Source organism: Hylobates moloch, unplaced genomic scaffold, assembly GCF_009828535.3.
Source record: "Hylobates moloch isolate HMO894 unplaced genomic scaffold, HMol_V3 SCAFFOLD_10, whole genome shotgun sequence".
Taxonomy (NCBI): Eukaryota; Metazoa; Chordata; class Mammalia; order Primates; family Hylobatidae; genus Hylobates; species Hylobates moloch.
In genome coordinates this window covers 93,347,638-93,363,912 of record NW_026652285.1, presented here as the reverse complement: position 1 = coordinate 93,363,912, position 16,275 = coordinate 93,347,638, and the positions used below count along the sequence as shown (strand labels likewise).

At 37.8% G+C, this 16,275-nt stretch overlaps 1 protein-coding gene across 7 annotated transcripts in view; it reads right to left on the bottom strand.

Annotated features, from left to right (window-relative positions):
- The window catches only part of CNTRL (centriolin), a 103,312-nt gene that overhangs the window by 12,403 nt on the left and 74,634 nt on the right, over positions 1–16,275 (bottom strand). For 5 of the 7 annotated variants that reach the window (XM_032165001.2, XM_032165000.2, XM_032165002.2 and 2 more), the window contains 11 exons: positions 14,899–15,212; positions 12,681–12,889; positions 10,468–10,660; positions 7,764–7,894; positions 7,484–7,624; positions 7,255–7,381; positions 6,347–6,511; positions 4,943–5,102; positions 3,271–3,386; positions 2,971–3,188; positions 163–320 (listed from right to left, as the gene is read on the bottom strand). In XM_032165001.2, the coding sequence (XP_032020892.1) occupies positions 163–320; positions 2,971–3,188; positions 3,271–3,386; positions 4,943–5,102; positions 6,347–6,511; positions 7,255–7,381; positions 7,484–7,624; positions 7,764–7,894; positions 10,468–10,660; positions 12,681–12,889; positions 14,899–15,212 (1,932 nt within the window). Of the gene's footprint in view, positions 1–162; positions 321–2,970; positions 3,189–3,270; positions 3,387–3,430; positions 3,709–4,942; positions 5,103–6,346; positions 6,512–7,254; positions 7,382–7,483; positions 7,625–7,763; positions 7,895–10,467; positions 10,661–12,680; positions 12,890–14,898; positions 15,213–16,275 lie in introns of those variants that run through there. The other 2 variants (XM_058445845.1, XM_032165007.2) reach the window with 2 other exon arrangements.

Here is a 16,275-nt window from a genome sequence, read left to right as displayed (position 1 = left end):
CTTTTAGTATATTCTGAGTTGTACAACCATTACCACAATCTAATTTTAGAAAGAAACTCCATGCTCATTAACAGGAATTACTTCTGTCATAAGAAAAATCAAAGAAAGAATCTAACAAAGGGCAAGGAAATCACACACTTTCACTGTTTTGCTGCCTTATACCTTGGAGCTGCTGTTGCATTGCTGAAATGTCGTTATGCAGTGACAACTTGTCTCTGTTTAGTTGGTCTAGTTCCTGCTGCAGTTTTCTGACATTCAATTCCAACTTTTCTAAGTTTGATTGCTCCATTTTGCTATTTTCTTCTGCTGCTGCTAAAACCCTACCACAGAGAATAAGTCAGACTGTCAAATATACAAGCACACATAGGAGATGACTGAGGAACAGTGTTATCCTTTCACAACATACAGTTATGGAAAGTATAAATGATTATAAATCTTCACAAAATTTAAGACAACTCATTTTCAGAATCTTATCAGCTTTCTAAGTGGAGACTTTTTTCAAAAACTGACTCACTAAATTGAAGTTTTATAAAAATCATGGATTAAAAACATGGATAACATTCAGAATTCCAAAAATCTGATAAAAATGGAGCTGTGACAATTGAAAGAGTAGAAAACAATTATATGTACAGTAGGATCTGTCCATATAACAGACATGCATGAGCATGTATTGTAGTACATAAAGGGAGTCATACAGTGTGGACTTGCTTTTGGTCTGGCTTCTTTCACTCAACGTAGTTACTTTGAGATTCATCCATGTTGTGTATATCAATACTTCATTCCCTTCTTATTGCTGAGTAGTATTCTACAGTGTGGATATACCACAATTTGTTTATCTATTTACCAGGTGATAGACAATTTGGGTCATTTCTAGTTTTTGGGTATTACAAATAAGGCTGTCATGAACATTAGCATATACACTGTATAGAAATATGCTTTCATTTCTCTTGAATAAATACAATACCTAGGAGTGGAATGGCTAGATCTTCCGGTTGGTGTATGTTTGATTTTTAAGTAACTGTTAAACTGTCTTCCAAAGTTTGACAGTTACTTAATACCATTTTACATGCCCCTCAATCATATATGAAAGTTCCGGCCGGATGTGGTGTCTCATGCCTGTAATCCCAGCACTTTGGGAGGCCAAGGCGGGTGGATCACGAGGTCAGGAGATCAAAACCATCCTGGCTAACACGGTGAAACCCTGTCTCTACTAAAAATACAAAAAATTAGCTGGGCGTGGTGATGGTGCCTGTAGTCCCAGCTACTCAAGAGGCTGAGGCAGGAGAATGGCATGAACCTGGGAGGCGGAGCTTGCAGTGAGCCACGATAGCGCCACTGCACTCCAGCCTGGGCAACAGAGCGAGAATCCATCTCAAAAAAAAAAAAAAAAAAAAAGTTCCTGGTTAACATTAACATTTGGTATGGTTGTTGTTCTAATAGGTGTGTAGTGATATCTCACTGTGGTTTTAATTTGCATTTCCCTAATGATTAATTATCCTGCGTATCTTTTCATGTGCTTATTTGCCATCCATTTATCTTCTGTAATGAAATGTCTGTTCAAATCTTTTGCCCATTTAAATAATTGAGTTGTCTTCTTACTGAGTTTTGAAAGTTCTTTATATATGTATTCTGAATACAAGTCCTTTATCAGATACATGGGTTGCAAACATTTTTTTCCCAACCTGTGACATATCTTTTTATTACCTTAACAGTGTCTTTTGAGGAGCAAATGTTTTAAATTTTGAAGTCTAATTTTATCAATTTATTATTTTATGGATCATGCTTTTGGTGTCATACCAAGAATTTTTGCCCACTCCAAGGTCACAAAAGTTTTCTATGTTTTATGTTTTCTTCTAGAAGTTTTATATTTAGGTTTTACATATATGTTTATGGTCCTATATATAAATATAAAAATAAATATATATATATATTTTTTTTGAGACAGGGTCTCATTCTCACCCTGGCTGGAGTGCAGTGGTATCATCATGGCTCACTGCAGCCTCGATCTCCCTGGCTCAAACAATTCTCCAACCTCAGCTTCCCAACCTGGCTATTTTTAATTTTTTTTTTTTTTTGGCAGAGACAGGGTCTTTCTATGTTGCCTAAGCTGGTCTCAAACTCCTGGGCTCAAGTGATCCTCCTGCCTCAGCCTCCCAAAATGCTGGGATTACTGGCATAAGCCACCATGCCTGGCCTCATTTTAAATTAATATTTATATATTATACATAGTGAGGTATGAATTGAAGTTCTTTTTTTGGTTTTGTATATCCAATTGTTTCAGCCAACATTTTTCTAAAAGACCATCTTTTCTCTACTGAAAAAGATGCCTTTGTATCTTTATCAAAATCAGTTGTTCACATATATGTCAGTTTATTTCTAGACTTTCTACTCTGTTCCATTGATCTATGTGTTTACACTAATACCACAGTGTTTTGATTACTACAGGTTTATAAAAGTGTTACAATCAGGTAGTGTTAGTCCTAAATTTTTGTTCTACTTTCTAAAAGTTGTTTTAGTGTCATACCTAAAAAATTGTATAAATTCTATTCTAGGTCTTAGAATAATTCGATTCTAGGTTCATATAATTTTAGAACCAGCTTGTCAATTTCCACAAGGAAAGGCTATTGAGATTTCAATTGTAACTGTTTTGAATCTAGAGATCAATTTGAAGAGAACTAAATCTTTAACAATGTTGTCTTCTGGTCCAGGAATAAGATATATATCTCCATTTATCTCCAGCATGTATTATTTTACTTAAAAAAACCAAAATAGATTTTAAAGAAATGCTTTTGAGGAAAAAAAAAAAGCCAGAAGGAAACTCACCAAAAAATGCAACTGGCAAAATGTATTATGATACCAAGTTTGTGGTGTATTTTATCCTTTTCTCTATTTTCCAAATTTTTTATAGCGTGTTTAAAATGCTTTGGCTTGAAGAAGTGATCCTGCAAGCTTATTTGTTCTTGCTCTCACCTTTTGGTTTGTGCCAACTTTTTTTCCCAAATGTCACATTTCTCCTGGAGATCTTCCTTTTCTTTGCTCAAACACTCAACACACGATTGTAAAGCTCGGGACTCAGCAGTCATTCGTTCTATTTCTCGTTTATCCCTCTCGAGGAGCTGCTTCTGCCACTCTATTTCCCCTTTCTGCTGCTGGGCTATCTGCTGCAAATTCTCTAACTCCAGTTTCTCCTAAATCAGGTAAAAAACGACTCAAACATCCTAAATGAGAAAGACTTCAGTTTCTTAAGGGTACGTTGGCTTTGTTCATTACCTCTAGCACTGCCACCTGAGTCTTCTCTAATTCAGCTACCCTTTGGTCATGTTGTAGCTTCAAACCTTGTAGCTCATTGTTTTCAAGTTGCAACATGTCCAGAATATTCTTTAGTTCTAAGGGATAGAAACAAAGCATGGTCCGTGATATTAAATGAACTTGGAAAACATTTACAAAATGAAACAGAAAACAATGCTATTACTAAAACAAGATAATTTTAAAAATTTTGTTGAGCTGAATTAATGGTGCTAATTTTATTTTTAATAAAAAATTCTCTAAAAGTATCATTAAATACTATTTAATTTGTTAAAAACATTTTAACAAGCCAGGTGCAGCAGCACGCACCTGTAATCCCAGCCATTTGGCAGGCTGAGGTGTAAGGATTGCTTGAGCCCAGGAGTTTGAGACTAGCCTGGTTGACAGAGCAAGATCCCATCTCTATATAAATAAATAAACAGACAAACATTTTAACAAAAACATTTAATTAACAAAGATCTGGTTCCAGAGCATTTGCTTCTACATAAAAGAATCAACTAAAAGTATTTTATATAAAATTGATCAAAATAAATTAAAAATACTTTGAAATACAGACTGAGATTTACATAACAATTTTTGGCCTTTGAAATACAGATATTTAAATATTAACTTTTTCTCTGATTATAGAGATACTTGCTTACTGTAGAAAAGCTGGAAAATACAAAAAAAAGCATAAGAGAAAAAAATTAAAACCCACCATTATTTCACCACCCCAAATCACTATTACAATAGCATTTTGATGTATTTTCTTCTAAGAATGCATGTGCGTGCACGCGTGCACGCGTGCGTGCACACACAAACACACACTCACAGATTTTAAAATAAACTGGGACTATACTCCATATTCATTTTTTACCTACTTTTTTTCATTCTTCTCATGGGCATGTTTGCATGTCATTAAATGTTAAAAATACGGCTTTTAAATTGGTTGTTTCCAATTTTTTGGGGGGTGCGGTGGAACAGGGTCTTCCTCTGTTTCCCAGGCTGAAGCATAGTGGCATAGTCATAGCTCACTGCAGCCTTGACCTCCTGAGCTCAAGGGATCCTCCCTGCTTGGCCTTCTGAATAGCTGGGACTATAGGTGCACATCAATGTGCATCACTAATTTTTGAATATTTTTGTAGAGATGGGGTCTCACTACATTGCCCAGGTAGTTTTGAACTCCTGGGCTCAAGCAATCCTCTTGCCTCAGCCTCCCAAAGAGCTGGGATTATAGGCATGAACCACCACACCCAGCCTGTTTCCAAATTTTGTCATTATAAATATTGCTGCGATGTACATACTTGCCCTTTCTGGAGGAGTAGAAATGGGCTGACTGGTTCAACAGGTGTGAATTTTAAGAGCCTTGAAACACTGGGAGATTGTTGCAGTTTATACCTCAATTGATAGACTATGAGTACTCTTCTTTCAGCACACTCTGATCAGCAATGAGCATGATTATTTTGCTTTTAAATAAAGTTTATCAATTAAAATGGCAGAAAATAACATCATATTCCTTTTATAACCTGCTTGCTTTGCTTATTAGTAGTAAGGTTAAACTTTAAAGTTTTTTTGGCCATTTGTTATTTTTTCTGTGACTTGTAATACAGACATTTCCAACCTCAAACTTTGTATGATTGTTTTCCTTTAAACTTACCGGTTTTATGTTTAGACATCTGCCTTAAAACAACCTGAAGATTTTCTTCCTCTTTTTCAATTTCCTGCTTTATAAGTGTAAGTTGAGTTTTTCTTTCACTAATCTGAACGTTTAGTTCTCCTTTCTGAAAACTCAGTTCTTCCAGAAGAGATTTTACTTCCTGTGTTTGAAAAAAAAAAAGTTATTCCCTTCTGTGACTGTAAATGAAAATTACTTCAAAATAAGTTGTTATTGTTTTATTTCATAAATTCTAATTTGGAAACAAGCTCATTTTTGCCTTTTATGTCAAGAACAGCATTATATTTTGCAGAAACCTATTTCTATATAATAGAAGAAAGTAACATATTCTCTTCATCTAAATATATTTGCAACATTACTATAAGCAAGGCAATGTGCTATAGAGAGAAAAGCCTGACTGAGACATGGCTCCTGCTCTGGAGGGGCTTAGTACCTTGTTGAGTGGTAAGGCAGGGAACATAAACATGATCACAAAAGGCTAGGCCTTCATGCCCTAGGAAACATGCAGACAGAGTGTTTCTAAACTCAAAAGAAGGAAACTCCTTCTTCCAGGAGAAATAAAAAGGTCAGAGAAGTTTTCTTTTTTTTTTTTTTCTTTTTTTATGTTTTTTAAACTGCATAATAGAAATGCTTTATTATTTTTTTTAATTTTTTTATTATTATGCTTTTAGGGTACATGTGCACAATGTGTAGGTTTGTTTGTTACATATGTATACATGTGCCATGTAAATTGAGTCTCACTTTGTCACCAGCCAGGGTGCAGTGGCTCGATCTCGGCTCACTGCAACCTCCGCCTCCCGGGTTCAAGAGTGCCGTGGTGCAATCTCGGCTCACTGCAACCACCACTTCCCGAGTTCGAGCAATTCTCCTATCTCAGTCTCCCGAGTAGCTACGATTACAGGCGCATGCCACCATGCCTGGCTAATTTTTGTATTTTTAGTAGAAATGGGGTTTCACCATGTTGGCCAGGATGGTCCATCTCTTAACCTCGTGATCCACCCGCCTTGGCCTCCCAAAGTGCTGGGATTACAGATGTGAGCCACTGTACCTGGCCAGAAGTTTTCTAAGAGGAGGTGGCATGAAGCTGCACCATGAGAAATAGGTGGGATCTGGCTAGTGATAGGGGAGAAAGGGAATTCCTGGAGAAGAAATGGTATGAGAAAGGTACAGGGGCAGGAGAACTTTGAGCATACACAGAAAACAACAGAGGGGGAACTGCACATGACAGCCGCTGCATGGATACGTAACAACACCAAACTGATTTTACAGAGGAGGCAAGATTTCAGGAATTTATATTTTCATTTGGGGAGAAGCAATGAAAATACATCAAAGTAAACCTATAGCACTGTCCTAGGACTCTTCAGAAAACCCAAATAAAAAACACACCCTAATGTGATTGCACTTCTCAGTTACTTCAGTCTCTCCCAGTCTCAGAGCTTCCTGGAGGTCAGCTTTTGCCTGGACCATGCTTCCTTGGAGTAGATGCAGCTCCTCCTTTTTATGCCCTAACTGCCTGTCCAAGACAGCCATCTCCTGCTGCTGACTTGTCACCTGTATTAAAGAAAAGGGAAGAGTAAATTTGACAAAGGCCATACAGCCCTCAGTGCTAACCTGGAGATAATTTAGTTGTGAGGTAAAATCAGGAGCTAATATCCTAGCCCCCAAGAGTCAGAAAAGCCAGGCAAGGAGTGCAAGGGTGAAATGCCTAATGAAAACCTTGAGCTCACATACTTAAAACCACTCAAATCACAGTGATCACAGTAAGAACAACAATATGATAATCATAATTATCCCTCAGGTTATAGTTTTCCAAGAACTTTTATTTTTATACCCTAATTCCATTTTGACATCCTTGGTGATGGAAGTTAGTCAGAGATTTTTAAAATGTATTCATTTTTAAAATTAAAAAGTCATTACAATTTTAAAGACAATACATATTTGTTTACAAAAAAAAGAAGACCATGCAGATATGCAAAAGGAAGAAAACAGAAAATACTCAAAATCCCCCCTTATCAGATGACCACTTTTGTACTTTAGTATTGACTAAAAATACAACCATAAGTGTTCATAAAGGCATTTAACAGAAATGATCTCATAGAGTATGCCATGTTTTGAGACTCACTTTTTTTATTCAAAAATATTGTATTGAGTTGGGATTCAAATTTAGTTCAGACTTTATGCTTAACAACTATAATACATAGCCTCATTTATTCTTTTCTACAATTAAACATGTATTACTTTTATAATCATAAAGTGCTGTGTCAGTTGTTTTTTCAAGGCGTCTATTGCCATACCTGGCTTTTCAGCTTTTCCAGCTCGGCTCTTTTTGCCTGAAGGAGCACCTCAGATTCTTTAAGGACCTGCAGGTGGTGATCCTCATTGCGTTCTGCCATCTCGATGTCTTTTTGCAGTTTCTGAAGCCTACAAAGCACCAGCAACACTAGAGCAGATCCTACGGGACTCGGAACCCCAGAGCTGTCTTCCAGCACAAACCCCTTGTAGCCCTACAGAGGCCTTACTTACTCTTCTGTCAGTTTTTCCTTCTTCTTGCTTAAACATTGGAAGTCTGAGTCTTTTGCTGCTACAATTTTGTTTATGTCTTTCAAGATTTCTTCTTGCTTGATTTTGTGCTGCTCCAAATCCTTTGCATCAGCCTGGAGCAATCTAAAGCACATTGCTTTATTCCCCCCAGGTCCTGTAGACTTACCATGCATTATTTATCATAAACCAATTATTATCCCCTTAGAAGCAAACTTTTCATTCATCTCAATGTATACATCAACGGCTTAGGGAATCCACCTACCTTAGCTGCTGATCAGCTTTGACAAGGTTAACAGCAGTTTCCTGAGCTCTCCTTTCTAATTCCTCAGCATCTGACTCAGTTTGCAATAAACTTCTCTTGGCATCAGTGAACTTTTCAACAGCATTTTTTGTCTAGAAAAGAAACTGTCATTAAAAGCCATTCAATTACAATACTCACAGCTATTGGCCACGTAAACCGGTACAACAGCTCTTTGGGAAAACAAGATGATACAGAAAGACATAAAAATGTCCATTCACTGTAACTAATTCTCGGTAAATAATTCAGAAGCAAAGAACTACTACATAAAAATGCTCAATGTATAATAATATAAGACCTGACAAATAATAATAGGCTAAGTGATAATGCATTAACAAAGTGGAATACTGTGTAGCCTTTAAAGTGATCAGATGACAATGTAGCAACAAGGAAGAATGTTAATGATATTATGTTGGCTGAGAAAAATAAATTTAAAATGGTATAAGCACTGTGAGAGCAACTATGTAAAACTACATGTGTCAACAAAGACAGAAAGACTATATAATAAATAAATACAGTCATTTGAAAGTAGTGGAACTAAAGATGCTTTTTATTTCAAAATAATCTGTAATACTATTATATCATTTTAAATATTAAAACTATCTACCCAACTAAGTGGGAATGAAGTGATTTTACCAAGATTCCCTCCACACAGAAATTCTTGCTGCACTCTATAGTTATTATCAAGCGAAGTAAAAGTGCATTGATCTGGTGATAATGTAATTATGGCTGACAAACACAAACATTAAATACTTTGCAAATGTTTAAAATCTTCCTATATAAGATATGGTAAAAAACACAATTTTTTTTTTAATCAATTTGGTTTCTTTTTCTGCCTAACATAAGATGCTTAAAACAATGACATCAAAAGTTCCAAAAATAGAGTGTGGTTTGCACTTGGTTGAGCAGTGACTCACCTTCAGCCAAAAAAAAAAAAAACTGAAGTCTGCCATTGTACTAAAGCCAGAGGAGTCCGTAAGTTAAATTTGTCTATTAAATATCTGTGTGGATGCAAAAGGGTTGGCAAGCTCCCAGAGAGCTACATATTTTACCATACGTCTTTCCATTTCAGATAGCTTGTTTCTGTCAGCTTCACCAGCAAAGCACTGGACAAAACTCGCTATGCATTCCAGAAAAGCCACCAAATAGTTTTTTGTCTCTTTCTATGTCAGGTTTTAACATGTCCGGCACACTCCTTCCAAAACGCCACTACTTTCTCTCTCCTCCTCCTTCTTACCAAGCTGCCTCCCTGAGTCATTTTGGGAGGAAGAAGGTGAAAGAACTTACCAGCCTTGGTTCACTTACTACCTCTGCCTACTACCACTGCCATCAATTTTCTTTTGATGGTTTTATATATCTATACCTATATATATTAATATATAACCAAAATATACCAAAATATATAATTAAAATATACCAGTGATATTTTGATGATATATCATCAAAATAATATATCTTATTATATATTATTATACCAGTGATATTTTTTTCTTCTAGTTCTGCTCACATCTATTTTCTCTCATAGTAATCCAACATACGACAACAGAAGGAATAGCTCATCTGAAAAGAGGACTTTTTCCATTCTTAATTACTCACAGAATTTCTTTAATAAATAATTTAGTTCCTAGGTAATAGACTGCTTTTAATTTAAATAGATTCATGTTGAAATAGCAAAATACAAATAATAGTTCCTGAGGTGTTTCATGTGGGTAAGGAACTCTTTTCATCCTGGAATTCTCATCTAACTGAAAGAGCCCTTGGCCATGTGACTCTGGGCCAGTAATGAGCCTCTCTGAGCTACATCAGTAAACCAAGCTAACATCATCTTACAGGGTTGCCAGGAAGGTTAAATGAAACATTTAGAAAATGGCCATGTGTAGCCATAGCAGTGGCTCAATAAAAGGTAACTCCTTTTTCTCCCCAACTTCCCTCTGTGTTGTGGTCTAAAGAATATTATCGGGCCAGGCGCAGTGGCTCACGCCTGTAATCCCAGAACTTTGGGAAGCTGAGGCAGGATCACAAGGTTAGGAGTTCAAAACCAGCCTGGCCAACATGGTGAAACCCCGTCTCTACTCAGGAGGCTGAGGCAGGAGAATCGCTTGAACCTGGGAGGCGGAGGTTGCAGTGAGCCAAGATGGCGCTACTCCACTCCAACCTAGGTGACAGAGCGAGACACCATCTCAAAAAAAAAAAAGAAAATTATCTCTGACCAAAAAATATTTTGTATCATTATCAACCTGAAGACCAAAGTAATACTTGTGAGGTCCATTGTAGCTTAATAAGAATATAAAGATTGACCTATTTAAAAAAACACAGGTAGCAGAACCCAAATAAATAAACATAAAAGATACACACAGGATAAGGAGGTGGGGTGTGCTAGGAACTAAGTAACTTCAGTAATTTTAAATATGCTGTTTTATTTAATCCATGCCGAAAAGCCTATGTATTCTTAGCCTGAATTTGTAGATAAGAAAAGCAAAGCCAGGGGACTTATATGACTTGCACAAATTCTCGCATCTCCTTAACTAGCAGAGTCCAGCCTGGAACCTGGCTGTCTGACTTTGACAACTGTCCTCTTATCACACACATTCTCTTTCTAATCCTTCAGGCTGACAGTAAGCTGACTCACCCACACTGAGCTCACACTCCAAACCACAAGAAGACATACCTTTTCTTTAGTGCATGAAAGTTCACTCTCAGCCTCTGCCAGGAGTCGGTCAGCTTCCCTGAGCTCTGAGCGACGTTTCAGAAGAGTCTTCTCAATGCACTCAATTTCATCTACAATATCTTCATGATGTTTGAGTGATTTTTCTATTTCTAGTTCAGTCATAAGACTCTCGACATTTCCATCAATGAAGTCCCTAAAAAATAATATATACACCCATTAAAAATTTTTAAATGTAGACAATATAGATACTTGTAGCCTAACTACTAAAAAGACCTACAATGATTTTCTAATTTTATATGAGAATAGATAAGAAAGACTGCTACATTCGATTCTGTTCAAGGTCTAGGTTTACCATCTTATTAAACATGGAATTCTTATTAGCAATAAATGCATAATATGTAAAATGCATGACATGGAATTTTCTGCCCTTTTAAATATAACAACAAAGATTATTGTGTTGTCAGCACTTGACCAAGAAAATGTTGATACTTCTATTCTTTGAAGTATAAAAATAAAGCAAACCACTACCACAATATTCATCCATTCCCTCAAAACTATCCTTCAAGGGCAGTTCATAGGCTGCCCTTGAAGACTACCTGATTTTGTGATTTATTCCATTTGGCTAAAGTAAAACTCTGGTGACATTTGACACATCAAAAACCGTGACACACAATTCAATATCTTAAGGTTAACATGACAAAATTATTTGAAAATTAGATTATCTATGTATGACTGCATGACAGAAAAATATGAAAATAAATTCAACATTTAACAGTTTCTTTCTCTTTAAATGAAGGCATACATATGATTTTTACTTTCTTCTTGGAACATTTTTGTGTTATCCAAACTTCCTAGAATAGTATTTATTACACTTTTATAACTGAAAAGAAGTGGCGATCCTACCACCCTATCATCTCCCTCCAAAATACCTCAAAGTAAAAAAATTCCATTCCCCCATGTGTATACCCACAAAAATAACAGATATAACCATCTGCCTAACCTTCAAACATCTAGCCCCTATCTTTTAGGTGTGGCCCTTGCTTTCACTTGCCAGGACTATTAGTCACATGTCTGCTGCTAGATGGCAGTGACCATGTCTTACTTACTTGTGTCCTCTGCAGGCCTCCCTACCACCCTGGGGTCTGGGCCAGTCTGGGTTAAATGACAAAAACTGGGGAACTGTCATAATTCATGGACTACTGCAAAAGATAGGCTTTTGCATAATTAACCCAATCAACAGATGCTGCATTCACTAAGTGACCCTATGACAGGTGCTGGGACATAGAGATGGAGGTCCAGCTACTGCCTTCAAGGAGCTCCTGGGCTCCCCAGAACATTGTGTGAACAGTGCTATGACCAAGGTTAACCTTGAATTGTGGGTACCTGAGAAGAAATAGGCTTTTAATGAGAAAAAAAAAAGGGGATCTCTGACCTTTATTTTGAAGACAAGTTGGAGTTAGGCAGGGGGGTCAGCAGGGAGAAGACAGTACATGCAAAGGTGTAGAGGCAGGAGAAAACGTGGTGTTTGGGGAACCACAGGAAAGTAGTGAGCCAGACCAAATACTGTGATAAAAGAAAAAGACGGGTGGGTTTCAGATGGAGAAGGGTCGTGTATATTCTGATGGGACTGAGAATCACATGGGAAAGTGGAACAGTCAGATTTGCAGTGTGTCAAGATACAGCGTAGACCAAGAGAGAAGACATGGAAGGCCAGTGTGGAAACTATTACAATCGCTAGGATGAGACTAATTAAAAGCTAGAGAAGGGGAGATGACAGAAAGGGACCAGTTTGAGAGCTCTCTGAATGCAGAGTCAGCAGGATTTAGAGACCAACTGGAAGCATAGGAGAGTAACAGAAGAGAAAGAGTTGAGAACCCCTGTCATATTTTTAGCTAGGGTAACTGGAGACGGGAAATGGTTATACCACTCTCCAAGAGGGACTACAAGAAGAGCTGATTTGTATTATCGGCCAAAAGAACTCAGACCTGTATTGCTCAATATGGTACTCAATATGTGGCTATTAAATTAATTGAAATTAAATTCTGTTCCTCAGCTCCATCGGCCACATTTCAAGTGTTCAACAGCCACACTGAGCTAGTGGTTACTGTTTTGGACAGAAGATCAAGAACATTCCAAGATTATAGAAAGTTCTGTTCGACAGCATAATGAACTAATATCGTATTTGTCTGAATTATAAAAAATATATTAATTACTTTTGTTGTTGACGTTTCTGGACAGTTCTATGTAATTCTTCTACTTCATGCTCTAAGCTTTTCTTCTCTTGCAAAAGATCATCAATATTATGATGCAGTTCTTCCATTTCTTTCTCGGACTGCCGCTTGGATGCTCTCATCCACCGTTCTTCCCGCTTCTTTGATTTTAAATGCTGCATTATGTCTTCCAATCTAGAAACTTCATTCTCCTGAATGAAGACGGGGGAAAAAATGCAGTGCTGAAACATCACAGGATGTTTCCTCTCTTTCCTGCCAAAAGCTGAAATTAACTGTGGTGAAAGTGGTATCAATGGCCCAAAAAATGATGGTAGATTTTAAGACTTTGGTATAAAAAGTTAAATGTCACAGATGAAACTGATGGACAAATAGAACCTTTAATTTTTCAAACAGTCTGACTACGACTGAGAAACATTTGCCAAGCCTCTTGTGGATAACCTCTGCCTCCAAAGAGTTCGGGGTCTAGCAGAAGAGATAGACAGAAGTCTCTCCCTCCTCTGGACACATGGGAGACAAGTTCTGAGAAGGCTGCCCAGAGGAAGAGGTGTTTTGCCTGGGTTTTGAAGAATGAATGGAAGGGGAAAGACCTAGGCTGAAGAAGTAACATATGCAAACGAAGGGAAGTATAAAAGTGCACCTGAGAAACTATATAAACAGCCGGGTAAGTTTGGAGAGTAAAAACCCATTTAAGAGATTATCGATAAATGCTGAATAGAAAGAAATTATTACAAATTACAATGTGCAAGAAAAACTGCAAGAGAATGTGAATGACTACTACAGTTAAACTTGTAAATGCACACAGACCCTCTAAAACTAGTCGACCTATTACAATGGGACTGGTGACTTGATATGTGTCCTAGTTTATCTTCCACTCAATCTGCCAAGAGAGGAAGGAAAAAACAAAGGCTCCAGGTGTTCTGAGTCTGAAGGAGGAGCTTAGATTGCATTTTATTTCTTTAGAACCAAAAAGTCAGAAAGTAATCTAATGAGGCTGGGCGCAGTGACTCATGCCTGTAATCCCAGCACTTTGGGAGGTCGAGGCAGGTGATCACTCAAGGTCAGGAGTTCGAGACCAGCCTGGCCAACATGGTGAAACCCCGTCTCTACTAAAAATATAAAAATTAGCCGGGCGTGGTGGCGCATGCCTCTAATCCCAGCTACTTGGGAGGCTGAGGCAGGAGAATCGCCTGAACCCGGGAGGCAGAGGTTGCAGTGAGCCAAGATCACGCCACTGCACTCCTGCCTGGGAGACAGAGAAAGAGTCCATCTCAAAAAAAAAAAAAAAGAAAAGAAGAAAAAAGAAAAAGGAACTAATCTAGTGATTAGGAAATAATTATTTCTTAGAATCTAGCCTAAGAGATATAGTAAGAATTTACAGTCAGCTACAGTACCTACAAATATAGAAATGTTGTAGTCATTAAAATATTGTTTAAGGACATTTGTAAAACCATGGACAAATGCTTATAACATTAAGTAGGAAAAACAGAATACAAAATATTGTGTACAAGAAAGTATAAACTATGAAAATAATAAATAAGTCCCACCACCTAGAGATAATCCCCACCAAAACCTTATCCCCACCGAAATATAAACTATGAAAATAAATAATAAATAAATCCTACCACCTAGAGATAATCCCCACCAAAACCTTACCGTATGCTGTCCATACCTGTGTGCATACACATGCACATACATGTATGTGTATACACTCATATTATACATATATGTATGTGTACAAGTACAGGCACTAGTAAGTGAATATATACATACACATTAATATAACACTTGTCAATAGAAAAATATATAAGCTTGGTAAAAATGGTAAATTTCCGGACTGAAAACATTTGTTATTAAATGGCTAACCCAGGTTTGTATACTGGCCTGAGACCCTAACTCCTGTACATGGTATTTTTGTTTTTTGGGTTTTTGTTTTTTGCTGTTACTGGGGCTGGCCTTGAATTCCTGGGCTGAAGCAATCCTCTTGTCTCAGTCTCCTGAGTAGCTTGGACTATAGGCACATGCCACTACTTTTATAAGAGAATTTTAATAAGAGAATGCTTGCACAGTTCTAAACATCAGCCTTACAAACACACTTTTGCCATATAATCCAGTCATAAATAGGTCAACTCATTAAGTATATAACCTTATCAGTCACCCATGGAAGCAGTGTGGAAAGAGAGTTGTATGTCTTTCCACTTACCAAGTTATGGTGTTCAGGGACGTTGCAATGCAGCACACCCACAGGGATGAAGGGGATGGAGAAGTTGGGGGGTGGAGGCCCATACACCACGGGGGCCCCAGCAGGAGGTGGGCCATAAACAACAGTGCCAGGGGTGAGAGGTCGGCTATTGTTTGGCAAGGGAGGAGGTGGTGCATACAGGGCCATGCCCTGGGGTACAGGAGAACCATCAGGAAGCACAGTATACATCATGTATCCAGGAGGAGGCACAAATGGGGGTTCTTCTTGGTCATCCAGCTCACTCTCTTCCTGACTATCTCCTCCACTGTCTGCATCTTCAAAGAAATAAACAGAAGAGTTTATTAAACAAAAGAGCGTTTTACCCCCATGGTTTACCAGGTAAACAAATTTAGTAGAGAACAGCAGCATTTAAGCCAAGATACTGGAGAAGTGAGAATAAAATTCTGAAAAAAAGGTCAGAACTATTTTTGAAAAGCAGCTCAAAACATGGATTCAAAGTATTTTCTATGGCTGATACTTGAGTTTTTCTTATGTTTATCTGTTGGTTTGTTTCTGCATTTGTTAATTTATTCAATAATTTATTAAGTGACCATCTGGGTATCTAATTCATGCTACATACAAGATCTCACAGCACTCAGTGTTTACCACTGTCATGACATATAACACTCTCCAACGTGATACCTTACTAACTTATCTGCCCTAAAACCAGGAAACATGTTTGCTGATGACTGACAACAGAGAACCTAGCACACAGCAGGCAGTCAATAAGCACTTCCTGGCCACATATGGTGGCTCACGCCTGTAATCCTAGCACATTGGGAGGCCGAGGCAGGCGGATCACTTGAGGTCAGGAGTTTGAGACCAGCCTGTCTAATATGGTGAAACCCCCATCTCTACTAAAAATACAAAAATTAGCCAGGCATGGTGGTGCACACCTGTAATCCCAGCTACTCGGGAGGCTGAAACAGGAGAGAGAATCGCTTGAATCCAGGAGGTGGAGGTTGCAGTGAGCCAAGATTGTGCCACTGCACTCTAGCCTGGGTGACAGAGCAAGACTCCATCTCAAAAAAAAAAAAAAAAAAAAAAAAAGTTTCTAAATGAACAAATTATCAGAAGGTAGTATTCACATTTTACAGATTAACAGTTTCACAGCAGCTAAATAATTAGCCTAAGACCACACAGCTAATAAAAAGATTTACTCAGGTCTGACTCTTCCTCTGGAGCTTTGGAAGACAGACCCGTAACACTTCATTTTAGGAGGGTGAGATTAATGCCGTGACGCAAGGACACAAGACACTGTGCTCCAGTACAGTCAAAGAGGCTGCTTAGTCAGCCTGGGTGAAGCAGGGTGGAAGAAGGCTCCATTTAGGAGCATTG